Source organism: Salvelinus fontinalis, chromosome 1, assembly GCF_029448725.1.
Source record: "Salvelinus fontinalis isolate EN_2023a chromosome 1, ASM2944872v1, whole genome shotgun sequence".
NCBI lineage: Eukaryota > Metazoa > Chordata > Actinopteri > Salmoniformes > Salmonidae > Salvelinus > Salvelinus fontinalis.
The window spans coordinates 25733210-25760598 of NC_074665.1; the positions used below are offsets into that span (position 1 = coordinate 25733210).

A 27389-nucleotide genomic window follows, 5' to 3' on the forward strand; every position below is an offset into this window, starting at 1 on the left:
CCTTAATTTCAGCTCAAAATGTTCTCCTGGGTTTCAAAATAAAACAGTGCTTTGCATAAATCATAGAAAGCCATCAGATGATAATTATGCATACTAGGCAGATTCTTCTATCAGGGACTGTGAACTGTGAAGCCAGAATAGGTGAAACAAATTGGCTTGGGATGCAATCTAGGTCAAGGTGTGAGCCTGAGTGTGAAACTGAATATGCAGATGTAGAGTAGGTGTGTCTCAGATTTGCGTGAGTAGGCGTGTTTGTAGGGACAGAAAAAAGGAACTGAGCTTTAAAAAGCACCTGCGAATGAACAATAGTGCACTTTGGAACTGCTGATAAGCGTTACACCAAATCCACAGTTTTCACAGGAACAGGTGTGAGCTCCACAGCACGAGAGGGGTGCTGTGGCTAACGCTGAGGTAGCTAAAGCAACAGAACAAAGAAACTAGAGAGGAGCACTGGAACAACACAGACCCGACCCTTTATGAAGGTAATAAGAGACATTAAATTGGACAGGACAAGTTATTATGCCTTCCAATCCTTCCTATTACCACATACATGCATGGCTTTGTATTATAACTTAATTCAGTCGGTGACAGGTGGTTATATAAGATTGTTACGGGTTTGTATGCAGATAAGAGTTTCAAAGAGTGTCCAATAGGTCAAATGTTTTGCTGTGTTGTACCATATGGTCCTGTTCCTTTATGCACACATACGAATGTCCTATATGTACACAGCACAGGGGATCAAATGCAGCATATGTGGCACTTTCATTTTGTTTGCTGTCGTGGACATAAACATGGACATTAGTATTTTGTCTTGTGGGTATCCCGGGAGACAGGAATTAGATCAACCATTTATCTACAATATGACAACATCCAACTCCCATGATGCTCTCTGGCACAACCCCAACACACCACATCTCCTCCCCACCTACTTTAATTGTCCCCACTATGAACAACAGTCCTGAGAAGGTGACTTTAAACCCCTAGGTGACGACTGCTGGGTCAGGGTGTCACCTAGTAACAGTTCTAAACCACTCACGACTTGTGGTTCTGTCTGTGTTACTTTTCTCAACAGTAACTGATCTGTGTGGCTTTTCCAGACTACGGCCTCTGCAGTCTGGACAATGTAGGACACAGGACGAGTCTGAGCAATGACTGTAGCAGGAACCCACTTTGGTCCGTTGAGGTAGTTCCTAGCTAAGACAGTTTCTCCAGGATTGAAAACTCTGTCCTTTGCTCTCAGTTCACAACGTTTGACTTGACTCTCCTGTTGACGTAGGACTGTCTCATTTGAGTTCGAATGTTTGAGTAGATCGAAACTTGTGCGTAGCTCTCTCTTCATGAGTAGCGATGCAGGCAAAGCCCTCGTGGTTGCATGAGGCATGTTCCTAAAGGATAGCAGGAAGCTGTTCTAGCGTTGGTGCAGTGTCCCTTGACCCTGAGATGTTTCATGGTCTGTACGAACCTCTCCACCAGCCCGTTGGTTGATGGATGATATGGCGTGGACTTGATGAGTTGTACGCCATTCACCTGTAGGACATTAGCCATTTCTTGAAACACTAGCTGTGGTCCGTTGTCACCAATGAGTTGGAGTGGCAAAAATTAACACTGATGATTGACATTTGTCCTTACGAACTTGCAGTTCATAATCTTTTAATCTCTGTAAGGTCGCATCCAAGTTCTGGAGATGGTCCTCTTCGTCCTTTCCAGTAAAGAGGATGTCATCCAAGTAGCATTGTACTCCTGGCAATCCACTCAAGATCTGGAACATTGCCCTCTGGAACAGCGCTGGCGCACTTGTGAATCGAAACGGTAATCGACAGTACCTGAAAGGCCCCTTTTGTGTCCTTTGACTTTTCATCCACGTGCATCTGCAAGCAGGCTTGTCAGAGGTCGATTTTGCTTAACTTTTGATTGTCAGCTAAACCCTCAAAAAGTTTGTCTATGTGTGGTAGCGGATACTGCTCAGCGGACCACACAGGGTTAACTGTGACTTTAAAGTCTCCACATATCCTGATTCCACCATCCTTCTTAAGGACTGGTATGATGGGTGTTGCCCATTCACTCACGCTGACAGTTCTTTGTTTTTACTAAAGCGTCCAAGTCAGCCTCGACTTTTGCTCTGAAAGCATAAGGTACGGGCTGTGCTTTCAGAAATGTTGGTTTGCTGTCTGACTTAATGCTTAGCTTCACTGTAATGTCTTTAATGCTACCCAGCTTTCCATGAAAGATTTCTCCATATTTCTTTAAAAACCTCTACAGGATGGGTGTCCCTAAACCGAGACGGTTGTTGCTAACGTGCGCTAATGTGACTAGAATGACGTTGTATACAACAACCAACTTTCCGGGACATAGACATGTCTTATATGGGCTGAAAGCTTTAATTCTTGTTAATCTAACTGCAGTGTCCAATTAGCAGTAGCTATTATATAGCATTTTTGTATGTTCTCTATAGTTATGTACTTGAAAATGTATCAATTGGGGCCTCCCGGGTGACGCAGTGGTCTAGGGCACTGCATCGCAGTGCTAACTGCGCCACCAGAGTCTCTGGGTTCGCCCCCAGGCTCCGTCGCAGCCGGCCGCGACCGGGAGGTCCGTGGGGCGACGCACAATTGGGCTAGAGTCGTCCGGGTTAGGGAGGGTTTGGCCGGTAGGGATTTCCTTGTCTCATCGCGCTCGAGCGACTCCTGTGGCGGGCTGGGCGCAGTGCGCGCTAACTAAGGGGGCCAGGTGCACGGCGTTTCCTCCGACACATTGGTGCGGCTGGCTTCCGGGTTGGAGGCTCGCTGTGTTAAAGAAGCAGTGCGGCTTGGTTGGGTTGTGCTTCGGAGAACGCATGGCTTTCAACCTTCGTCTCTCCCGAGCCCGTACGGGAGTTGTAGCGATGAGACAAGATAGTAATTACTAGCGATTGGATACCACGAAAATTGGGGAGAAAAGGGGATAAAATAAAAAAAAAAATAATAATAAAAAAAGAAAATGTATCAATTGACCAATTCGGCACATTTGGGCAAACTCCTGACAGACTTGATACAAAATATTGTGCAGTAATGTAATTCTTCACAGGATCAGTTTGAAACTTTGCACACACACTGCTGACATCTGGTGGCCAAACACTAAATTACACCTAGACTCCTATCTGAAAGTCTCTTGCATTTCAAAATGATTTTAAAAAGTAAAACAAATTACCGCATGTTTTTTTGTTGTTGTTGTATTATCTTTTTCAAGTCCCATGACTTGAAAATGATTTATGCCACACATGTTAAAACATGAACATGTGGAAACAGTGCCAGGGAAACTAAACCAAAGCATGGATTGCTGTCATACCTTGTCCACAGACTACTTACAGGGAAAGGAAACCAATGTGCCTTTTTGTAATACCAAGAAAATAATGTTTTTGTTGTCAAGTTCCTTAAATGTGCTGAGACTGTATCAAAGCCAAGCAACTATCCTTCACCATTCCCAGAAAGTTGTGGGAAGGTTGTATGCAAAATAACACATGGTTCTGAGAACGTTATGTGCTAGCTGGAACTGCTGATATAAGGTGTTTTTGTAATGCTTATTCAAATGATCATGGATAGTTTGCGCAAAGAATTGGGGAGTTGTTTGTGTGTGCAGGGAGTAGTAGGGGATCTATTCAGTGAGCCGGGTGTATCAGCCATGTTATATCTGAATTATATCTGAATGCATGCAGCTAAGGCTTTCCTGTCACAACAATGCCGGGAAAGATATCACGGCCATGCTAGGGCATTGCTGTTGCTGAGATACTATCAGGGTTGTATGATAGTGGATCTCATTTAATTTCAGTTTGCAACAATATGGTTTGCCAGCTGGAGAAATTTACTGACGAATGACATTTGTCTCAATCTGTCTCCTTACCCTTCCTTACGCCTGATACTATTTAGGTCCTAAAACTGTTACTGTAATTGGTACAGGTGCCCTCCCTGACATTGTTCTTAGCTGTGAAGGCTGTTGGCCAGCAGGATCTTCCACAATCCTCCATCCCTCGCTGACTCTCTCTTTGAAATCTGACTTTTAATCCCCACACGTCTATCCCTGCCACTGCCCTCCTCCAGATGTTCAGTCTGCCGTAATGAGACTTTTGCTCCTAATACTAACACTACCTCCCTCCCCTCCCCCCAGAACTTCTACTAAAACAATCCCAACCCCTGTACTTGAAATACTGCACAAGTGTAGCCCATCCAATCACACACAACCCCTACCCTCACCTCGGTTAACAATGCAAAAAAACAATATTTTTTTTATCATAGCAGCATGCACTAAGCACCGCTAATTACCAAGATCAAAGATTACTTGTGTTCCTTCTGCCAGATACATATCATTATTCCATTTGAGCTTCTACAGATGTACAATTAAAATAACCCAAACAAGGAAATGTGATATGTCTGACAAGCTTTGTTATGACTGCCTTTTGTTTGATCACACATTTTCTGTCTTACACTCAAACCCCCTGTCTGTTTTTATTTTCCACCTGTTACTGCGGTGAGGAGTGGTCCTTTACTCTGGGTCCCCATCCCCCGGTCTTTACCCTCTTGTACAGCCAACAAACTCTCACTCACACATCTGTAAATTAGCCAGGTTTGTCTGACTAGCATGTTAGCAAAGCAGGATACAGTAAATTGACCCTGGATAATCATCTAAGGTCAGTTTTTCATTGTTCCCCCTAATGGTTAAGGTTTGATTTGGGAAGGGTAAGCTGATCCTAGATCTGTGCTTAAGGGCAACTTCTACCCATAGCCGTATGAACTACAAGAAATACTGTTTAATACTCCCATTACTTCCCATCTTAATGTGACTTCTCAAGCAAATGACATTACTGCTTTTTAATTAATTGTCATGCAAAACACGGACATACCATGGCATGTGACATCAATGCACAAAAAAATTGACATAAAATCACATTGTTCTCTTGTTACTTGACAACCATGAGCACTGTCGTTTCCCGGCTGACATGTTTTTGCTGTCTGTCGCCTCACAGCAACATAGAAAATGAACATTCATCAGAGTCCCATTGAGTATTGCAGTTTCCATAGCAACAGGGACAGAGTGATGGAGAGTGGGCGAGAGTGATGGGGAGTGTGTAAAGGAGTAGGTGAGGTAGGAGTCAAAACAATGTGTGTGTGCGTGGGTGTGTGCATATGTGTGTGTGTGTGTGTGTGTGTGTGTGTGTGTGTGTGTGTGTGTGTGTGTGTGAGAGAGAGGAGGATGAGTGGGAGAGAGAGAGAGAGAAGAGGATGCGAGAGAGACAGAGACTGACTGTCTGTGTGAGGGGAGGCTGTTTTATCGCCGTGAAACCTTCTATTCGATAACACCCATTCATGCATTTTTCTGTCTCTTTTTTTTCTCCCAGGTGGATGGAGTGACAATGACGCTGTCTTCCTGACTATCTGTGCATCTCATTATCATTCCCCCTCCCCCTCTCTCCATCCAATCCCCTAGTCCTATCTACCACCCCCCTGTACACCACACACAAAGCCAAACAACCACCACCACCCATCCTCTAAAAACGTCACACACACACACACACACACATATAGACACACACACATTCGCACACACACTACTCTTGTCTCCTGGAAAGGGATTTAAAGATTCGCAGCCTCTCATTTGTAATCAGATGAAAGAGAGGATTATCTCAAGGTTTCCTCCATCTTGTTCACAGCCAGGAAAGAGGGAGGGAGGGAGAAGGAAGAGGAGGAGACTAGTCGAAGGGAGGGCGCTGTGAATGGTGCGTGGTGAGAGAGGGGGGGGTCACCTGTGGATTTGAGGGAAGGAGAAGCGCTTTCCTTTTCCTTTCCAACATCCTGGACTAACAGGGGTTCTCCTGGGATCCTGGGGGATAACTGGACTCTGACAGAGAGTGATTGAGGAAGAGAGGGAGAGGAGGAGGAGAGAAAAGGAACATAAGGCACGGATCTCATATTCTTCCTGAAAGGTAAGCAGGGGTTACAACAGAGACTTTTCAGGATGAAATGGTTAAATCTCTGCGTGTGGATGTGTGTGCATGCGTGGCTTGCATGTGTGTGCGTGCGTATGTACTGCATGCATGTGTGTGTAGGGTGGGGGTGGGGGGGGGGGGGGGGGGGGGGGGTTGATGTAGGCCCTTGAGTGAGTCAATACATGCAGTCAGTCACAATCTGCCCCTAGTCTCATACAAAGTTCAGATAGTTGAGGCATTATTATTATTTAGATGTGTGTATAGCATAGCAGAAAGAATATCCATTTGTTGCATTGTGTGAGGAGGTATATTCTGAAATATTATTGTAAAAAGAAACATTATTGTAAAAAGAAAAAAGGCCACGAATTCATTAATTTGACTTCTCACATCTCTATTTTCAGACTACCACAGATCAGATGTTTTGTTCTCGTGTCAGTGGGCAAAGTGTTAGCACACCATTATTTTTTACTGGCTAGCCACATGTTCCTACACTTTATGGCATATCATCTGCCTGTTCTGTCTATTGTCAGAAGTGACCTTTGCTTCAAACCAGCTTAGATGTAGCCAATTTACAGGAGAAAGACAACTCCGCGCTTCGGATCAACAGCAGCTTGTTAGCTGTGGGGAACATGCGGCTAGTCAGTCAGTATTAAAGAGAGGCATGCTAACACTTTGCCCACTGACACCAGGCCATACAGTGATTTCACTGCACAACATTAAATGACTTGAGCGTTTGCTGTTATCTGTCAACATTGTAAACATTGAATTGAATGGGTTTGTCTTGTCTGTAGACAATAGGATTTACATATGTTGTAATTCACTGTGGAAACATTCAGCTTGTGAGCTGTCAACACAGATTCCTTCAATAAGTACACTGAATAAGGCACAGAGACCAACATGGTCTTTATCATGCATGTTATCCCAAAAAGACTGTAACTGATATTCATTATTCATTATAATATTCATATTCAGCCTGTAGAGCCCCTCACAGAGACCCTACATGTAAATAACGAGGAGGTGTACCATGGGACTGGGGTGGGATGGAGAGCCACCATGGGGCATTTGGCTCCAAGGGTAGAGCAGACTCATTGGTGATGCTTTTTAAACTGCCCCTAGAGGCCTCATAAGTAAAGTAGAATAACAAAACATCAATGGAAAATTAAATGCACATTTTTCAAAAGCCCATAAAAGGTACATGATCATTTATGTTTTGTGTGTATATAATATAAGGGCATTTGGCTTAAAGGTTATGTGATTGAGGTTCAGCACTCTAGCCGACATCGTATCATCACGCCATGTCACAAGTTAACACATCCACTACCAAAGCTTTAGAGAGCCTACATTGAAGACACCCCCTAATGCTCTCAAAGAAGACATAGACAATCCTGTGTTTCTCTTGTAATCTTATGGATCAGTGAGGGGCTGATCCAGACCCAATCTGAACGGCCTAATCTCTGCCACTGTGAGTGAGAGATACCTGACCAGTTTGCTCATGGCATGCCCCCTTCTGTAGTGGACAAAACCAATGACCCTCTGGTTTAGGCTGGCACCACAATCTGTGTACAAGAGATAATCAAGGCCTTAACGTTTAAGCTGCAGAGACCAAATGGTTGTGTCTGTGTCTCTCTTGTAAAGCAACAAAACAACTACACTAACACTTTGAAAACACTTGGGACTAGACTCAACTTCAATTATAAAAATGTAAAAAAACACTGTGAAATTCTAGCTGTCAAGTCTGGCGTTACACTAGACTACTCCCAGCCGGATGATGACTCATCTCATAATGAAGCAATTAGCAAGGTACCAGATGACTGGTTTCATCAGGGCGTCCTCATGCATAAACTGTGTTAGCTCTCCGTATCATACAACAAGAGCTTATATCCCTGAGCCATATTGTTGATGCTCTGTCTGTTTCCATTGTGTTCCAGGGCTTTCCCATGGCAGAGAGTGAGCGTCCTGTGTCTGAGTTATACCCACCAGAGGGCAGTGTTTCCCTTGACTCTGCCCTCATTACCGACCCCTTTCTACCCCTCTCCCAGAGCTCCACAGACGGGCTGACAGGTCCCCCGAGGCAGGAGGAACTCAGGAAGAGCTCCAGCGAGCATACAGCTCTACGCTCTAACAGAGACAGAAAAAATTACAGCCAGGGTCCTACTCAGGCTGTCCAGCACACCATCCAACAACACACACCTGACCATGTGGACCCCAGGACTGCTGTTCGCCCTCACAGTATGGCTGAGTCATCATACACAGCCCATCGCCATGAAGAGGGCATCACCAGCCATGGTCACCAAGCCAGCGGGGACGTGTTATCAGCCTTCGGAGAGAACCAGGAGCCCTACCCCTCGTCATCATCCCAGAAAGACCTGAGAGGACTCGATCTGTCCAGGCTGCCTGTCCAGAGGAGTCACTCAGATACCCTCCACATGCTCAGGGAGGTCCCTGCCCCCCCACCCCGCAGTGAGACCAGCTGCCCTTTGTATCCAGGGAGAGACTACCTTTTCCAGGATGCCTCTCCTCAGGCCTTCTCCAGGTTTGCCTGCAAGCAGCCCATGCAGGTCCAGAACTGCAATCCTGTCAACACCACCTGCAGAGGGGGAAATGGTGGAGGAGGCAGCCCCACACAGCAGCCTCAGGCCGGGAGTGTCAGGGTCGGTGCCCCTGGCCCCTCTAACACAGCCGCTGAGGTCAGCGATGAGACCCAACAACAACATTCATGTGAGGAGGCCATCTGCTATTGCGCTTTTGTCCACCACCACGGGGCGTTGGAGGACACGTTTGCGGCGTACTGCCACCCCCAGCCCATCCTCGCCCCTGCCCAGCTGCTGCCACGCTTTCCAGGCACCGAAGGTAAGTTCAGGGACCAGAGGGTGCTGCCACCTCACCCGGCACCTACCCTCATCTCTCTCCCTTGCCTCATGTCCTCCGTCAGTGAGACAGGACTGGATGCCAAGCGCCTGCTGCAATGCTGCAACCTCAATTGCAACCTCAACTGCTCCTGGGCCAACACTCTGCCCCCTAGTGGAGCCCTGCAGCAGCAGGAGTATAGCTGTCCTAGCAGCAACAATAGAGCCACCAGGAACACAGGGACTATGACATCCCACAGGGAGCTCAGGGACGTGGGGGTGCAGACTGGGCAGATCCACGAGGTACGCCTGGCCCATATGTTCCCCCAGGTCTGCCTGGTGGAGAAGAACAGGAACGAGAATGGGAACGAGAGCGGGAATGAGACGGATACATCCCAGAAGTCCCCAGTGAAGGAGGTGAAGTGGGACGCGGAAGGAATGACGTGGGAGGTGTACGGGGCGTCCGTGGACCCTGAGGAGCTGGGTCTGGCCATCCAAAAGCACCTGGAGCTGCAGATCAAGGAGACGGCTGGCCGCGCTGCTAACCTTTCCTGCCAGGATACGGCCACGTCCAGGAAGAGCAGTAGTGGCGCCGGCGGCAGGAAGAAGAGGGGAGGGGTGATGGGCTCAATCAGGACCCCAGCCTGCTGCGCAAGCTCCAGCACGACTGTGGACTGACAGGGGGAGACCTGAACACTGTGCTTAGTGGTCAAGATGGCTGCAGCTTTATTATGCATCAAATGTGACCCCAAAACACCAGAGACAGTGTGACCAGCCTCACGTAGTGAATAAGATCATCTGTGTGTCAGTCAGAATATTGGCATGTGTACAAGAACCTACCATCATATTGATAAAAGAGGTGAATGGACAGAGAGTGAAAGGTTGTATTTGGATGGAATTCATTCGTAATTGTACCTTCATCATCAGCATAGATGCCCAGTGATAGAACAGAGCGCTGCCACAACAGTCAAACAAAGGGATACAATTATTTCTTTATCATTTAGAGTTGATTTATTTACTAGGGGGGAATAACTAGGGGTTTCTGTAAATAGACAAGCTAAAGGTTATTAACAACACAGAGTGGGAAAAGAAAGCATCAATACACCATAGACTTCTAATCACAATGGCTAGAAATATATGTCTATCTTCCTCTCATTTCTAATACTAGGATTTAATCAAATTCTGTGTGAATGTTTGAAGCATACAGTAGTTTTCGTTTTTGCATTTCTTTTCACATTATTTCTACTGCTCCATAATCACATTAAAAATCTAGAAAAGTTATCACAATCCTGATTTATCAGTACTTCATTCGACTGGCATAAAATAAGTCTTTAACTAACCTCAAATTCTGTGATCTCAGATGATTCGTCTGACACTGATGCAGCTGAGAACACCGTGACATAGAGAAAGGGTTAACAGACTGGAAAACGTTGATCAAGAAAGCTGAAATCTCAGCAGATATCATTCAATATATTAATGCACATAACAATAGGCCAAATAGCCTATTTGTGAATAATATTTTCTTTACATTTTTCAACTTTGTCATATGAACATTTATTGCATTTGACCCTGTACTTTAATATGTCTCTAAAACATTATGGGTAAAGGATCTAATGTGTTATATGTTCTGCATGAGGATTGTCTCAAAACTACAGCCAATGTTTTAGTCATGTACTGTATCTAACCAGAGGGTTAAAGTTTAACTAGCACCACTGTAACAGTATCTCATCAATTTACTGTGCCATAAAAATGTACTGAAGTGGTAGGCCTATTGTAAAATGGATGAGTTACAACTAGCCGGTCAGTTTGATAAACCTTTCAAGTATGTCATTTCCATATTGCGTTTGAAAGAGATTTTGCTCAATCAATTATAACCAGATTTAAAGTAGCTTTTACTGTTGCTACAATGCGGGAATAACTGTTTTATCATTAAATCAGTAATATGAATGTTTAAGAAAGTTATTCTTGTGTATTAAATCATTACCAAGCTTGGCATTAAAGGGCTCTTTTGTTCTTTACAGTATAGTTTGAATACAATTCCTTTATCATATTTTGCCATTTCAGGTCACAGCACAGGCTGTTCATCATTGTTGGGTTTGTAGTGGAGGGCGTGATTGTCACGCCCTGGCCATAGAGAGCTTTTTATGTCTCTATTTTGGTTTGGTCAGGGTATGATTTGGGTGGGCATTCTATGTTCATTTTCTATGTTTTGTATTTCTTTGTTGTTTGGCAGGGTGTGGTTCTCAATCAGAGGCAGCTGTCTATCGTTGTTTCTGATTGAGAACCATACTTAGGTAGCGTTGTTATTTTTGTATTTAGTGTTCAGTTGAAATAAAAGCATGAACACTTGCCACGCTGCGCTTTGGTTCATCTCTTCTTCAACAGACGACCGTTACAGAACTACCCACCAAAAGAGGACCAAGCAGCGTGGTTACCTGGAGAGTTGGACATGGGAGGAAATCCTGGGGACAGACGAGAGAACATTGCCGTCCTGAGGAGGTGGCACAGCGGAGCAGGCACGAGAGGCAGCCCCCAACATTTTCTTTTGGGGGGGGCACACGGGGAGTTTGGCTCAGTCAGATTGTAGACCTGAGCCAACTCCCCGTGCTTACTGGGTGGGGCGTCGTACTGGTCAGGCACCGTGTTATGCGGTGGAGCGCACGGTGTCTCCAGTGCACATTCACAGCCCGGTATGCTACATCGCAGCTCCTCGCATCGGCCAGGCTAGAGTGGGCATCGAGCCAGGAGGGATGGTGCCGGCTCAGCGCATCTGGTCTCCGGTGCGTCTAATCGGCTCGGGGTATCTTGCGCCAGCCCTACGCACGGTGTCCCCGGTTCGCCAGCACAGCCCAGTGCGGCCTGTTCCAGCTCCCCGCATTTGCCGGGCTACAGGGGGTATCCAGCCAGGATGAGTTGTGCTAGCTCTGCGCTCGAGACCGCCAGTGAGCCTCCACGGTCCAGTGTATCCAATGCCTCAGCCAAGGACAAGGCCTCCTGCATGTCTCCCCAGCCTGGTGAGTCCTGTGCCTGTGCTAGGAACTAATCCTCCTGCATGTCTCCCCAGCCTGGTGAGTCCTGAGACTGCTCCCAGAGCCAGGCCTCCTGTGTGTCTCTCCACTCCAGTGGTGATCCATGGCACAAAGCCTCCAGTGATGATACATGGCAAGAAGCCTCCAGTGATGATCCATGGCACAAAGCCTCCAGTGATGATCCATGGCAAGAAACCTCCAGTGGTGATCCATGGCACGAAGCCTCCAGTGGTGATCCATGGCACGAAGCCTTCCAGAGACGGCCTCCAGCCCGGAGCCTCCAGAGTCGCCCTCCAGCCCGGAGCCTCCAGAAGCGCCCTCCAGTCTGGCCCCCGCTACGAGGGTCCCCAGTCCGGGGTCGGCGGCGAGGGTCCCTAAGTGGGCCAAGCCAGAGGTGGAGCGGGGTCTACGTTCCGCACCAGAGCCGCCACCGCGGTGAAATGCCCACCCAGACTCTCCCCTATAGGTTCAGGTTTTGCGGCCGGAACCACACCTTTGGGGGGGGGGGGGTGGTACTGTCACGCCCAGACCGTAGAGAGCTTTTTATGTCTCTATTTTGGTTTGGTCAGGGTGTGATTTGGGTGGGCATTCTATGTTCATTTTCTATGTTTTGTATTTCTTTGTTTGGCCGGGTGTGGTTCTCAGAGGCAGCTGTCTATCGTTGTCTCTGATTGAGAACCATGCTTAGGTAGCTTTTTCCCACATGGTTTTTGTGGGTAGTTATTTTCTGTTTTGTGTTTCTGCACCTGACAGGACTGTTTCATTCCTTCTTTTTGTTATTTTTGTATTTAGTGTTCAGTTGAAATAAAAGCATGAACACTTACCACGCAGCGCTTTGGTCCACCTCTTCTTCAACAGACGACCGTTACAGTGATGATACGTTAATAGCAGTCCTTATCAGTAGAATATTACTGCTGTTATCAGGTCTTTAGTAACCTGTATTAATGGTTATGTCTAATGTATATCACTGGAGGTTGCTGAAGGGAGGATTGCTCAAAATATTGTCTGGAATGGATTAAATGGAATGGTATCAAACGTGTTTGCTACCATTCCATTCACTCCATTCCAGCCATTATTATGAGCCGTCCTCCCTTAAGCAGCCTCTACTGATGTATATTAGGACATAACCAGTTTATTAGGTACACCCAGCTAGTACCAGGTTGAACCCCCCTTTGCCTCCAGAGCAGCCTGAATTCTTCGGAGCAATCTACAAGGTAAACTTTCCACAGGGTTGTTGGTCCATGCTGATGTGATGGCATCACGCAGTTGCTGCAGATTGGACGGTGGTACATTCATGCTGCGAACAGCCCGTTCCATCTCATCCCAAAGATGCTCTATAGGGTTGAGGTCTGGGGACTGCGCAGGCCCCTCAAGTTAACTGAACTCCCTTTCATTGCCCGGGCAATGTTTTTCAACTCTTCAATTGTCCAGTGTTGGTGATGGCGTGCCCACTGGAGCTTCTCGATGAGTTGTGCGTTCCGAGATGCAGCTCTGCACACCACTGTTGTACTGCACCGTAATTTGTCTGTTTGTGGCACGTCGGTTAGCCTGCACCATTCTTGCCATTCTCCTTCGACCTCTCTCATCAATGAGCTGTTTTCGACCACAGGACTGCCGCTGACTGGATGTTCTTTGTTCGTCGTACTATTCTCGGAAAACCCTAGACACTGACGTGTGTAAAATACCACGCTCAAAGTCGCTTAGGTCACTGGTTTTACCCATTCTAACATTAAATCGAACAGTAACTGAATGCCTCGATACCTGTCTGCCAGATTTATATAACAAGCCACGTGACTCACTATCTATAGGAGCGATCCATTTTCGTGAACGGGGTGGTGTTACCTAATAAAGTGTATGTCTCAGATAATGCATTCTAGGCTACTGTTGATGCTAGCAATAAAGTCTCTTAGATGAAGTCTGAAGTGGTGGTAGCATCTAGGAAACTGTTTCCCCTTTTGTATTACTGAGGTTAAACTAACCTTTGGTGACACTGATGTCAGGTATTTAGAATGTCACACTGTAATTCAGTCACTACAAAGAATTAAAATATGTTGTGTCTCATTGTCTACCTTGCTGTAAAGCTATCAAAAACAAAGTCACTGGAGCGGAAAATTCACAAAATGCTAAATATTTTTCACCTACGGAAGGTTCAACCTGCAGTTGAGAGCTTGAGAAATGTAACCATGTTCTTAGGCGATACAGTTTTTGTTTATAATCAAGGGAGTAAAACAAGCTTATCTTTTGGAATATGATCGGGTATGACAGTTGAACTAAGCTCACGGGGTATTTAAGAATCAATGGGTATATATAATTAATTTAAACGTTTAAAAAAAATGAATGTACTAACGGAGATTGCCCCTTTAAATGAAACTTAAAAAAGGTGTGTTTAATTAAAAAAAATATTTCACCTTTATTCAACCAGGTAGGCCAGTTGAGAACAAGTTCTCATTCACACTGGCCAAGATAAAGCAAAGCAGTGCGACACAAACAACAACACAGAGTTACACATGGAATGAACAAACGTACAGTCAATAACACAATTGAAAAAAGTCTATATACAGTGTGTGCAAATGGCGTGAGAAGGTAAGGCAATGAATAGGCCATAGTAGCGAAGTAATTACAATTTAGCAAATTAACACTGGCGTGATAGATGTGCAGATGATGATGTGCAAGGAGAAGTACTGGTGTGCAAAAGAGCAAAAAGTAAATAAAAACAATATGGGGATGAGGTAGGTAGATTGGATGGGCTATTTACAGATGAACTATGTACAGCTGCAGCGATCTGTTAGCTGCTCAGATAGCTGATGTTTAAAGTTAGTGAGGGAGATATGTCTCCAACTTCAGTGATTTTTGCAATTCATTCCAGTCATTGGCAGCAGAGAACTTGAAGGAAAGGCACCCAAAGGAGGTGTTGGCTTTGGGGATGACCAGCGAGATATACCTGCTGGAGCGTGTGCTACGGGTGTGTGTTGTTATCGTGAACAGTGAGCTGAGATAAGGTGGAGCTTTACCTAGCAGAGACATAGATGACCTGGAGCCAGTGGGTCTGGTGACGAATATGTAGCGAGGGCCAGCCGACGAGATCATACAGGTCGCAGTGGTGGGTAGTTTATGGGGCTTTGGTGACAAAAATGATGGCACTGTGGTAGACTGCATACAGTTTGCTGAGTAGAGTGTTGGAGGCTATTTTGTACATGACATCGCCGAAATCGAGGATCAGTAGGATAGTCAGTTTTACGAGGGTATGTTTGGCGACGTGAGTGAAGCAGGCTTTGTTGTGTAATAGGAAGCCGATTCTAGATTTAATTTTGGATTAGAGATGTTTAATATGAGTCTGGAAGGAGAGTGTACAGTCTAGCCAGACACCTAGGTATTTGTAGTTGTCCACATATTCAGAACCGTCCAGAGTAGTGATGCTAGTCGGGCGGGCAGGTGCGGGCAGCGATCAGTTGAAAAGCATGCATTTAGTTTTACTAGTGTTTAAGAGCAGTTGGAGGCCACGGAAGGAGTGTTGTATGGTGTTGAAGCTCGTTTGGACGTTTGTTAACACAGTGTTTAAAGAAGGGCCAGATGTATACAGAATGGTGTGTGTGTGTGTGTGTGTGTGTGTTTGTATGTGTATTCTCATTCATGTTTCTGTCTCTGTCCTCTGCTGCCTGAGGAGGTCCAGCTGTATGAGTTGCTCCAGGAAGCCAGAGTTTGGTCCGATGGATCTGTTCAGATAGAGAAAGGCTCTTGTAGACCATCAGATACCCCAGGGCCAGAACATTGGATGTCCATGGCACAGTGAACAAACACCTTGCCTTCAGGACACACAGAGCATTATACCTTAGTAACCATTTTGTTTCAGTGTGTGTGTGTGTGTGTGTGTGTGTGTGTGTGTGTGTGTGTGTGTGTGTGTGTGTGTGTGTGTGAGATGGATAGATGGATAAGAGGAGAGAGGGATGAGGTGAGAGAAGCGAGGGATGAGAGGAGAAAGGGATGGCTGGTGGTCCATCAGTGGGCTAACAGGAACTCCAGCAGCTCAGAGACAGATGGAGGTTCATAGCACCGCTTCTTTAGAGACATGCTGACACCGTCTGGAAAGGAGGTGTGTGTTAGTTACAGAGACAGAAAAACCTAAGCGGAGCAGAAAACAGTCTGGTCAACAACAATCAAACAAAACCTCTTTCCCATTTGATCCAAGTCAACTTACCTTAACAGGCAGCACAGTCCCTCCTCTTACCGGGTCTGCTCCTCTTCATACACACACACGCACATGCACACGCACGCATACACACAAACACACGCACACACACACCTCTGCAGTTAGCTTCCATTTTTAGCATTCTGCAATTCTTTACCTCCTCACCAGTGACGAAGCATCCTCCAGAATTTACTGGACAGATGACACTATTCATAATGTAAAGGATTTATAGTTCCTAATATAGTAGTAGTACACGCCTGAAAGTAATATAATGGACACCAATCTGAGAGAAAAAAGTACCTATAAAATGTGGAATCTCATTATTAATGTTTCCACTGATAGATTCCCAGGAGACAACGCTCAGCTGCACAACTCACAACGGGCTCAACATGACAGTGTGCATTGATTGTCATGTGCCTTTCTTTTACTGAGGAGTGGCTTCCGTCTGGCCACTCTACCATAAAGGCCTGATTGGTGGAGTACTGCAGAGATGGTTGTCCTTCTGGAAGGTTCTCCCACCTCCACAGATGAACTCTGGAGCTCTGTCAGAGAGGCCATCGGGTTCTCCGTCACCTCACTAACCAAGGCCCTTCTCCCCCGATTGCTCAGTTTGGCTGGGCGGCCATCTCTAGGAAGAGTCTTTGTGGTTCCAAACATCTTTAATTTAAGATGAATGGAGGCAACTGTGTTCTAGGGGACCTTTAATGCTGCAGAAATGTTTTGGTACCCTTCCCCAGATCTGTGCCTCAACACAATCCTGTCTCGGAGTTCTACGGACAATTCCTTTGACCTCATGGCTTGGTTTTTGCTCTGAACTGCACTGTCAACTGTGTGACCTTATATAGACAGGTGTGTGCCTTTCCAAATCATGTCCAATCAATTTCATTTACCAAAGGAGACTCCAATCAAGTTGTAGAAAGATCTCATGGATGATCAATGTAAACAAGATGCACCTGAGCTCAATTTTGAGTCTCATAGAAAAGGGTCTGAATACTTATGTGAATATGTTTAAAAAAAAAAAATTATGTATAAATTTGCTAAAATTTATAAAGCCTGTTTTCGATTTGTCATTATGGGGTATTGTGTGTAGATAGATTTTTTTTATTTAATACATTTTAGAATAAGGCTGTAACGTAACAAAATATGGAAAAAGTCAAGGGGTCTGAATACTTTCCGAAGGCACTGTATCCATCAGAGAGAAAGGGTTACAATACAGGGTTGATAAATGAGAGATTGAAATGGGGAGAGAAGGGGAAAGAGAGAGAGAAAGAGCAGAGAAAGAAAGAGAGTCATGTAACAGGCATTATGTCACAGCTGAGGTCACCAGATGACAGGAGGGAGGAATGGAGGGGTGTGTGTGTGTACTGCGTGTTTATCATGTGTGTGTGTCAAAATGTGTTGGTTGCGTACACAGTTTTGCAGATGTTATTGCAGGTGCAGCGAAATACTTATGTTTCTAGCTACAACAATGCAGCAATACAATAATAATACACACATAACCCCCCCCCCCCCCCCCCAAAAAAAAAGAAAGAAATTAAGACATATCAGAACGAGCTTGTGTGTCAGACCTGGGAAGACCTGGGAAGACAATTGTTGTATTTGTAGTTTATTTGAAAATACCAACTTTAAAAATACTCAAGGCAGTTGAATATAGGCAATTATTAGTTAAATACACAAAAAGTAATTATTTCCTTTGGCATTCAAATACAAGTTTCAGAAAAACAAATCATTTCCTTTGGCATTCAAATACATGTTTCAGAAAAACAAATCATATTTGAAAGTATTTTGAATATCTCTCAGAAAAACAAATAATATTTGAAGGTATTTGAACATATGCAAGTTATTTGAAAACAAAAATATATATATTTGATGGCTGCCAAATATTTGATGAAGAAACATAAACTACAACAGTTAGTTGAATTAGTCTAAATCAGTGTTCACCAACCTTTTCTGAGTCAAGATCACTTCCTCAGTAAAAAATCAAGCCGAGATCTACCACTCAGATTTTTTTTAAGCATGACTTACATTTTTTTTTACATTAACCTAATAAAAACTGTTCTGTAGGAAAGAGGCTGGGCAGTAGGCCTGCTACATTATCACAGCATATTGGCTATATGTCTGGCCTGACAATATTGTTATTCTCAGACCATATTACAGGCTATTTCAAAACTCAATCTTTGATAACAAAATAGATCGGTGGGTGTAGAACTTGAGAGTTACTGCTGAGCATTAATTTAAATAATTCGCTTTTTTATTTTACTGGACTGATGGTACATCAGCATCTTGTGGTAATGGTGCTGGGACAACTGGGAACTCTGAAGAAAAAAACCCGATGTCAAATCATAACGTCATAGATCTTCAGGTCGGAAAGTTGAAGCTCTAGAAAGATTCCCGAGTTCCTGATTTGGAATTCCGAGTTGGATGACCGTTCAAAAAAAATCCCAGTTGGAGCTCGTTTTTTTCAAGTTCCCAGTTGTCTTGAATACACTGAATTCGGAAGTCAGAGATTTCCGAGTTCCCAGTTCCGAGTTGTTTTGAATGGTGCATCTGTTTCCCACCTGATGGCGAAACTCTAGTCGCACCGCATCTGCCATGCACAAATTCATGTTGTTCCTATGACCAGAGAAAGTTAAATATTCCTCATATTAAAATAGACATTACGAGCTGCTAATAATAATAAAAACGCAGGCCTATCGATACACTTGGCTAGGCCACTCAAGCGCATGTTATGTTTTGTAATAGTGTTGAAAGTGCTGAATAAAAAGTGAATCATGAACTCATTCGTAAAAACAGCAGCTATTTGCTGTATTCTTTGACATTCTCTCTGTGGCCATGGTTTTAAAAGTTGTAAAATCTTACTTAGGCTAATATCAATATTTGCTGTGGCGGAGGTCTTGGAAGCGCTGTAGGTACGGTGATTTGAGCTATCCGATTGGCCAGCGCAGTAGGCACACTCGCACGATCCACAGATGCCCCTGTCCCCCGGGAAAGGCGGAGTTAGTTTTTCAGACAAATTAAATTGTTCAAAATGGGAACACTTTGTTTACCCTGTGCGCAGGGCTTCTGAATCAATCGCACCGGGAATAAAAAACGAAATGTTTAGTGATCGACTAATAATGACTTGAAGATCGACGAGTTGGCGACTGCTGTAAATATCTAGTGTGATCATTTAATGTTACTGAGAATGCTAACAGTAACTGCTAAAATATGTCAGTTAATTGTCTAAGGGAACTAAATATCCCTAAACTGCCTTCTTGAATCAACTACAGACAAGGTAGGTTGAAAATCATGTTCATTTGTATTCTGAGTAAACTATCCCTTTAAAGATAGTGTGTGTTTGATATTTTAAAAAATACAAAGAGTTGCACACTACATATGATATATTTCGGGGATATGTTGTGTAGTGTGTATTTGAAACAAAAACTCTCAGATGGACAAAGAGGTTCAAAATAGTTTTTTCTGAGCATCCAACTTCCCGTTTGCAATGTTTACAAATGGCTTTGAATTTCTCTGAAGTATTTTCTGGTATCATAAAATTAATTACAGTTTTTGACCGTTTCAGTTCTGTTCTAAAGAGTCATACACTGAAAAAAAACAACAAGGTATGAATACTGTTGTGTGCATGTTTTGTATAATATCTGTATAATTACAATTTTTTTTTATTCATAAACTTCCCCCTCCCTACACCTCTGAATATAACAGGAAACCTGTTTGATCACCATGCACTGCAAAAATCATTCTGGCTATGGATAAAGAGAACATCAACACATTAACATCAACACGCCAGAGGATATGTAGTTGAGCATCACAACTCATTTATACTTATCTGTACAAAATATGATTGGTTTGACTTGATTTTCTACACCTGGGGCCGGTTCAGGAGATTGGAAATGTACAGAATGTTCAGATATAAATGCATTATGTACATCAAATATGATCGACTGCAAGATAGATTTGAATAGTATAGGAAATTGTGTTTGCTCTATTCATTCTATTTCTATCTGCAACATGCATTTCCTGATACAGCCATGCCTTTAGTTGAAGGTAGCTAATCCAATAGTTTATGTGCCAGATACAACCCTACCATTAGTTAAAGGCATCCAATCGTTAAAAAAAATAAGTGGTTACTTTCTGAGATCTGTATTTAAAAAGTAGTCATTTTGGGATCTATAGTCACAGGTATAGTTACTTTCCACAAATAATATTCAAAACTATAGTTATCCCAGGTCTGGTGTGTGTGTATTCAGTCCCTTCTCTCTCTGTGAAGAGTGTAGTCCAGGTTAATAAGCTGCATTAGGAATCCTCTGTTGGGGAACACCCATCGTTTTTGCTGCACCAGCCGGATGGCTGCCAGCAGAGGATGATGATGATAGATCATGAGGAAGGCTAGGACCAACGCAGCCGACCGACTCACTCCTACAGCACAGTGCACTAACACCTTGCCTAGGGAAGACAATAAAATATATACAGTCACGCATCAGTCACTCACACTCACGCACACACTCACGCACAGACAACACACACACCAGCGCACTGTATGGATCGTGGCTTACCTCCTGACTTTAATGCCTGGTGGATGTACTGAGCAGCAGGGTAAAAGAAAGGTGAGAGGTCAAAGGTGGGTAGGTCATTGGCAGGAACACCGTAATAGCTGACTGTGGTACCGTAGTAATCATCACTGCCTTTACAACACATCTTACCATGGGCTGCATTCAGAACATGAGTGATGCCCAACCTCCACAGCTCATACTTGTTATGAGACATATACCTAGGAGAAACAACGTAGAGATATCACCACAATAACACGCATCTTCACGCACACACACGCCAACAGAACATACTGATTCAGCCCATACCTATCATGAAACATGTAGCTGAGACACACAACACACCATCACACACACCATATCCAAACATACGTGATGTGTAAGTATAGGTGTGTGCATGCACATGTGTGTGTCTGTGTAATTACGACTGGAAAAGCAGGTGTACTCACATATCCCCCAGGTATAGGTTGGGCCACACCTCGTCTCCATGCCTACAGGAGCTCTGGGCTGAATGTAGCACCTCTTCCAGCTCTTCCAGAGATGGAGGCTCACACACAGCTGGCTCACATTCACACCTCTGCCCAGAGTCACATGAGCCTGAGACACCTGACACACAACCCAGTAGCTCACCTGTCTTGCTGGACACTGTACTTGAAACTCCCTCACTGGCCATTGTAAAGCCGAAATATAAACAGTGACAGTCCTCAGCTCATACAGGTCTCGAACATAAACAGACCATTGCCTCTGTACTGCAAACTCTCACTAGGCACACTTGTTTTTGCTTGCCTGGTGTGCCAGGTAGGAAGAGTTTTCAAGCTTGCGTTATGACAGCAAGTGACTGACATGAACAGGTGGAACAGTTAGCGGTGTTGACAAAATCTATAACTCCAACTTTATACCCCCTCTAGTGGACATTGAAGCCCAATGGCTTCAATGTCTGCAGGGTTGAAAAAAGGAAGAATGCTATTACAACCCTACTACATCTCTGGCTGCATACAGCAGCATACAGCATGATTCACAGATCCACACATTTCGGGGAGTGACAGTCTAAAACGCATTTAGGTTTGTCAGCAAATATACTGATAACTAGTTTTCCCTTTTGTCTTTGTTGTCAGTTTTCATTTTATCTGACGCCTGAGAGCGCCACAATAAGTAGAGCGAAGCTTGTGACGTCAATGAAAACATTGGCTAAAATGGCAGCGACCATGAGCAACGTGGATGAAATTCGGGATAGAGTGATATTAGGTGAATTTGATATAAAAAATGTAAGTGATTTAAGATTATACAATGAAATCAGATAAATTAAGATACTGTTTGTGTCTGAAAAATATGTGCAGATCTTATTGGAATTAACGGGTAGCCAACATTTGCTGGCTAAACATAATGTGCAGCTAACGCGTTAGCTAGCTAACGTTAGTACGGTAGAAAAAACAACACAGTTCGCACACAGCATATTTGTCATGAAATATATGTACTGTGTTTAATACGCCAATACATGAGTTGATCTGCGACGTATAAGTACTTTAAAACTGTTCAAATGTTTCCAGGTTCATACAACAGATTACCCTGGCAATTATCCAGGCTACGATGACACATGGAACTTGCAGAAATTTCAAAAGGTATCTAACTTAGCTAGTTAGCTAACTATTATCATGCTGGTCTAATTTTACATTCAGGTCTGTTGAGTGGAATGCCAAAAATACCCTTTACGTCAATATTATGTATATATTGCAGAATTTCAGAATCGACGTGGTGCAAATGGATGAGACTTTTCTGGAGTTCGACATGGTGGGCATAGATGCTGCTCTCGCCAATGCCTTTCGAAGGATATTGCTAGCAGAGGTAGCAACTACTCAAAAGCGCCCTGGCAATAAAAATATATAATAATTAGTGGTGTCCATGTTTATTATGTTTTTATATGGTACATAGCAACATGACGTGTATTAATCCGCCCTCTCCTAGGTCCCCACTATGGCTGTCGAGAAGGTGCTTATTTACAACAATACATCTATCATTCAGGATGAGATCCTTGCCCACAGGCTGGGCTTGATCCCTATCAAGGCTGACCCACGACTGTTCGAGTACAGAAACGCAGGTACATTTATGCTGCATACCTTGTCTCCCCTTCCTCTGACAATGTTAACAGAAAGTTCCAAGACTTGTCTTGTAGAGGGTCACTGCCAACTACATCAGTTTTAAGGCATTTGTGCTTTTCTCAGGGGACGAGGAAGGCACAGAAATCGACACAATTCAACTTCAACTGAAGATCAAATGCACCAGGAACCCCAGAGCCACCAAAGACTCCGCTGACCCCCGGGAACTTTACTTGAATCACATGGGTAGGTAAGGCCGTGGACTAGGACCAGCTCCAAGCATAAGTGGTCACTGGACGCTCAGGGGCCCCATTAGGAAGTCGGTGGGAGTCTCAACTTACTGTTGAGAGTTAGAATAGTAGAATGCACATGGTGCAAGTTTGAAATTTGGTTGTGTGTCAGTAGTTTTTATGTCAGTCACTGACAGTCACTCAATTAGCCATGTCAGCTAACAATTTTTAGATTGTTAAGTTAGTCTAGCCAGTTATCTAAACTTGTCGTAATCGTTGTCGAATACCGACCAGGCATGCAGGGCACGTGGCCAGGGCCCCTGACCTACAGGGGGCCTCTATTGATTTTTTTTAGTTACTCATATGATTAACATGGCATAAGTCATGGAAAAATGTGTAGACTTGTAGGAGATTTGCTTTAAAACTGCAAAGATTTCTCTGTCCCATGGTAAAATGAGTAGAATTGTATTACGTTTTTTATAATGTTTTTCCTCAGTGTACTCTAAGGACATGAAGTGGGCCCCTATTGGGAACCAAGCTGATGTGTTTGCAGATGCCAACATCGGTCCAGTACATGGGGACATCCTTCTGGCGCAGCTCCGGCCTGGACAGGAGCTGGATATAGTCATGCACTGTGTGAAAGGCATTGGTGAGAGGACTTTCTCTGCAAAATGTTATAATGTCTGCACAATGGCAATCTCACTACAGTTTAACCTTTCTCAAGCCCTGTAACCAGTGATGTAGTATACAATTTAAATAATGTGGGTAAATCCTGATATTTGTCTGAATAAGTTGATGCTCCCTGTATTTTCAATGCATTTTTAGCAATGGGTGGATAAACACTCGTCCAAATAAAAATACTTTACGTTAATTTACCCTCGCTACACCATTGCCTGTCGCTACAGATCTCCGTCATATTCTGTGGAAATTAGTGATCTTTCTTAGCTGTTCTGATTGCTTAATCCTATGCTCTATGTTTCCAGGTCAAGACCACGCCAAGTTTTCACCTGTGGCTACAGCCAGTTACAGACTCCTTCCTGAGATCACACTAATGGAAACAGTGGAGGGGGAGAAAGCGGAGCGACTAAAACGCTGCTTCTCACCTGGAGTCATTGAAGTGGAGAACCATGGGGGTAAAACAGTAGCTATAACATTTTGAAGCATTGTCCTTTGCACATACTGAAATTGTACTTTTACTGTAGCTATTTAAGTTCCATGTAGTTAATTCTCCGTCTCTGTCTCAGGAAAGGTTGTTGCCAAGGTGGTGAACAGCCGCTTAGATACCTGCAGTAGGGAGGTTCTCCGACATGACGACCTCAAGAATGCTGTGAAACTTGCAAGAGTGCGGGACCATTTTATCTGTAGGTACCCAGTGAATTTAGAAATCACTATGTTGCTGTTTCGTGAAATGTACAGTCATAATGTCTAGTAAACTCAGCATAAAAACAAACGTCCCTTTTTCAGGACCCTGTCTTTCAAAGATAATTCGTAAAAATCCAAATAACTTCACAGATCTTCATTGTAAAGGGTGTAAGCCCTGTTTCCCATGCTTGTTCAATGAACCATAAATAATTAATGAACATGCACCTGTGGAACGGTCGTTAAGACACTAACAGCTTACAGACGGTAGGCAATTAAGGTCACAGTTATGAAAACTTAGGACACTAAAGAGGCCTTTCTACTGACTCTGAAAAACACCAAAAGAAAGATTCCCAGGGTTCTTGCTCATCTGCGTGAACGTGCCTTAGGCATGCTGCAAGGGGGCATGAGGACTGGAGATGTGGCCAGGGCAATAAATTGCAATGTCCGTACTGTGAGATGCCTAAGACAGCGCTACAGGGATACAGGACGGACAGCTGATACATGTGGTCTGCCTCGCAGTGGCAGACCACATGTAACAACACCTGCACAGGATCGGTACATCACACCTGCGGGATAGGTACAGGATGGCAACAACAACTGCCCGAGTTACACCAGGAAAGCACAATCCCTCCAGTGCTCAGACTGTCCGCAATAGGCTGAGAGAGGCTGGACTGAGGGCTTGTAGGCCTGTTGTAAGGCAGGTCCTTACCAGACCTTACCGGCAAGAAGTGCTCTTCACTGACAAGTTGCAGTTTTGTCTCACCAGGGTGATGGTCGGATTCACGTTTATCGTCAAAGGAATGAGCGTTACACCGTGGCCTGTACTCTGGAGCGGGATCGAGGTGGAGGGTCTGTCATGGTCTGGGACGGTGTGTCACAGCATCATTGGCTTGAGCTTGTTGTCATTGCAGGCAATCTCAACGCTGCGTTACAGGGAAGACATCCTCCTCCCTCATGTGGTACCCTTCCTGCAGGCTCATCCTGACATGACCCTCCAGCATGACAATGTCACCAGCCATATTGCTCGTTCTATGCGTGATTTCCTGCAAGACAGGAATGTCAGTGTTCTGCCATGGCCAGCAACGAGCCCGGATCTCAATCCCATTGAGCGCGTCTGGGACCTGTTGGATCGGAGTGTGAGGGCTAGGGCCATTCCCCCCCCAAAAATGTCTGGGAAGAGTGGGGTAACATCTCAGCGCAAGAACTGGCACATCTGGTGCAGTCCATGAGGAGGAGATGCACTGCAGTACTTAATGCAGCTGGTGGCTAGACACTGACTGTTAATTTTGATTTTGACACACATTATTACATTTCTGTTAGTCACATGTCTGTGGAACTTGTTCAGTTTGTCTGTTGTTGAATCTTATGTTCATACAAATATTTACACATGTTAGGTTTTCTGAAAATAAATGCAATTGAACGTTAGAGGACGTTTCTTTTTTTGCTAAGTTTAGTACATAGCCCATAGTGTTTTCACTAGAATATTTTTGCAAGGGTTGTGGGAAGGGGGTTGGGGGAATTAAGGCTTTAAGTTTTGTTACATTTTTATTTTAGGTTTTCACACAATCAGTCCTTTTTTTTCTTCCTTTTTTTTCCAGAACATCCAATTTTTGTTGTACATAAAAATGTTAAAACCACACCAGGAGACCACTTTTGAGGTCTGGGAAACATTTATGAAATTCTAACTTTTGCTTCAGTTACCCCTTAATTCAGGTACATATGAACAGCATTTGTATCTTTGGTTAGCTGTTTGTAGCTCACGTGAAGGACTTGCAAAACAAATGCCCACTGGATTGATGCAAATAATAATGATAGCATTCTGCCAGGTAGATAGGAATAGGTTACTTTGTAGCTAGTTAACATTTAATTGAAGGTTTTTGGGAAAGCCTTTCCATCTATCAGAAGACCGATCATTAGCATAGCTATATTTTTTTCCCTGTTCAATATTTTGTTGTAGTGGCCCATATTGTTTTGCACTGTAGAAGCTAATTGTTTTTCCTCAGTGATTCTAGTACTTCGTTCGTTTAGTATAGTTTGGCATTCTGTGCATGAACACTGTCATCAATCCTGTCTTTCCTCTTTCCCATACAGTTTCTGTAGAATCCACTGGCATCCTGGCACCTGATGTCCTGGTCACAGAGGCCATCAAAGTTCTCATGACCAAGTGTCAGAGATTCCTCAGTGAACTCGATTCCACAGAGATGGAATAAGAGCTATTAAGTTGGGCCAGATGTAAATACCCACTACATGGGTTAGATATATGTGTGTGATGAGCCGGTGTCAACATGCTTTGGACAGTAGAATACAACACCAGTTGGAATAGCAGAACAATGTGTGAATCCTGAGGATTTCTTTTATTTTTTATTTTGTCCTTTTGGGTATACAAGAAAAATAGGTTGAGGTCTTTACTGAATGAAGAGGGATTTAGAACTAATTTGTCAATGGCGGGATTGGCTCTTCTCAGCCAGGTGCACAGTTATGTGTTGTTCTGTATGAACTTGTTTCATGAAACAATAAAGGTAAAGCATATTACTCTATATACTGATGTTGCAACATCTGTGCATACTTTAGATTTTACGGATGCTCTTATCTAGATCAATTACAGGACTAATTGGGGTTAAGTGCCTTGCCCAAGGGAACATTGACAGATTTGTATTTTTTTACCTAGTCGGCTTGGGAAGTTGAACCAGCGAACTTTCGGTTACTGGCCCTGCGCTCTTAAGTCCTAGGCTACCTGCCTATACGTTCCCCCCTCCAGTGCTATTCCACAGTGAGTTTGTTATTTAAAGGTACAATATCTTGAACCTATACTGAACAAAAAATATAAACGCAACGTGCAACAATTTCATGGGATTCACTAAGTTACAGTTCATATGAGGAAATCTGTCAATTTAAATCAATTCAGTAGGCCTTATCTATGGATTTCACATGACTGGGAATACAGATTTGCATCTGTGGGTCACAGGTACCTTAAACAAAATGGGCCTCAATGGGTCACGGTATTTTTGTGCATTCAAATTGCCATCGATAAAATGCAATTGTGCTCGTTGTCCGTAGATTATGCTTGCCCATAGTATAACTCCACCGCCACAATGGGACACTGTTCACAACGTTGACATCAGCAAACCGCACACAATGTG

At 44.0% G+C, this 27389-nt stretch overlaps 3 protein-coding genes across 5 annotated transcripts; 2 read left to right on the top strand and 1 right to left on the bottom strand.

Moving 5' to 3' along the window:
• The first annotated feature begins 366 nt into the window (after nt 1-366).
• On the top strand, nt 367-10802 carry LOC129851205 (G protein-regulated inducer of neurite outgrowth 2-like). The gene is made up of 3 exons (XM_055917589.1): nt 367-482; nt 5369-5953; nt 7885-10802. Exon 3 carries the CDS (start codon nt 7894-7896, stop codon nt 9478-9480), a length of 1587 nt encoding a protein of 528 aa, XP_055773564.1. The 5' UTR covers nt 367-482; nt 5369-5953; nt 7885-7893; the 3' UTR covers nt 9481-10802.
• Nucleotides 10803-19202: 8400 nt separating this feature from the next.
• On the top strand, nt 19203-26786 carry LOC129851226 (DNA-directed RNA polymerases I and III subunit RPAC1-like). Of its 3 annotated transcripts, XM_055917640.1 has the most exons (10): nt 19205-19291; nt 19580-19619; nt 22112-22183; nt 22299-22406; nt 22527-22659; nt 22784-22903; nt 23384-23536; nt 23871-24020; nt 24132-24248; nt 26341-26786. In XM_055917640.1, exons 4-10 carry the CDS (start codon nt 22323-22325, stop codon nt 26457-26459), a joined length of 876 nt encoding a protein of 291 aa, XP_055773615.1. In that variant the 5' UTR covers nt 19205-19291; nt 19580-19619; nt 22112-22183; nt 22299-22322; the 3' UTR covers nt 26460-26786. The 3 variants fall into 3 exon arrangements, with proteins under 3 accessions (XP_055773623.1, XP_055773615.1, XP_055773608.1); XM_055917648.1 differs by lacking the exon at nt 19580-19619 and having other exon boundaries at nt 19203-19291; XM_055917633.1 differs by lacking the exons at nt 19205-19291; nt 19580-19619 and adding an exon at nt 21486-21829.
• On the bottom strand, nt 19255-21380 carry LOC129851244 (dual specificity protein phosphatase 13-like). Its single transcript, XM_055917659.1, has 3 exons — nt 21014-21380; nt 20571-20785; nt 19255-20460 (listed from the first exon to the last, which is right to left on the bottom strand). Exons 1-3 carry the CDS (start codon nt 21235-21237, stop codon nt 20261-20263), a joined length of 639 nt encoding a protein of 212 aa, XP_055773634.1. The 5' UTR covers nt 21238-21380; the 3' UTR covers nt 19255-20260.
• Nucleotides 26787-27389: the final 603 nt, after the last annotated feature.

Coding starts and splice junctions, on each gene's coding strand:
- LOC129851205 (XM_055917589.1), top strand. CDS start 7,894: ATGGCAGAGAGTGAGCGTCCTGTGTCTGAGTTATACCCACCAGAGGGC.
- LOC129851226 (XM_055917633.1), top strand. CDS start 21,740: ATGAAAACATTGGCTAAAATGGCAGCGACCATGAGCAACGTGGATGAA. Junction 22,184..22,298: donor ACTTGCAGAAATTTCAAAAG/GTATCTAACTTA, acceptor TATATATTGCAG/AATTTCAGAATCGACGTGGT. Junction 24,021..24,131: donor TGAAGTGGAGAACCATGGGG/GTAAAACAGTAG, acceptor TCTCTGTCTCAG/GAAAGGTTGTTGCCAAGGTG.
- LOC129851244 (XM_055917659.1), bottom strand. CDS start 21,237: ATGGCCAGTGAGGGAGTTTCAAGTACAGTGTCCAGCAAGACAGGTGAG. Junction 20,786..21,013: donor AACCTATACCTGGGGGATAT/GTGAGTACACCT, acceptor TGTTTCTCCTAG/GTATATGTCTCATAACAAGT. Junction 20,461..20,570: donor CCAGGCATTAAAGTCAGGAG/GTAAGCCACGAT, acceptor TGTCTTCCCTAG/GCAAGGTGTTAGTGCACTGT.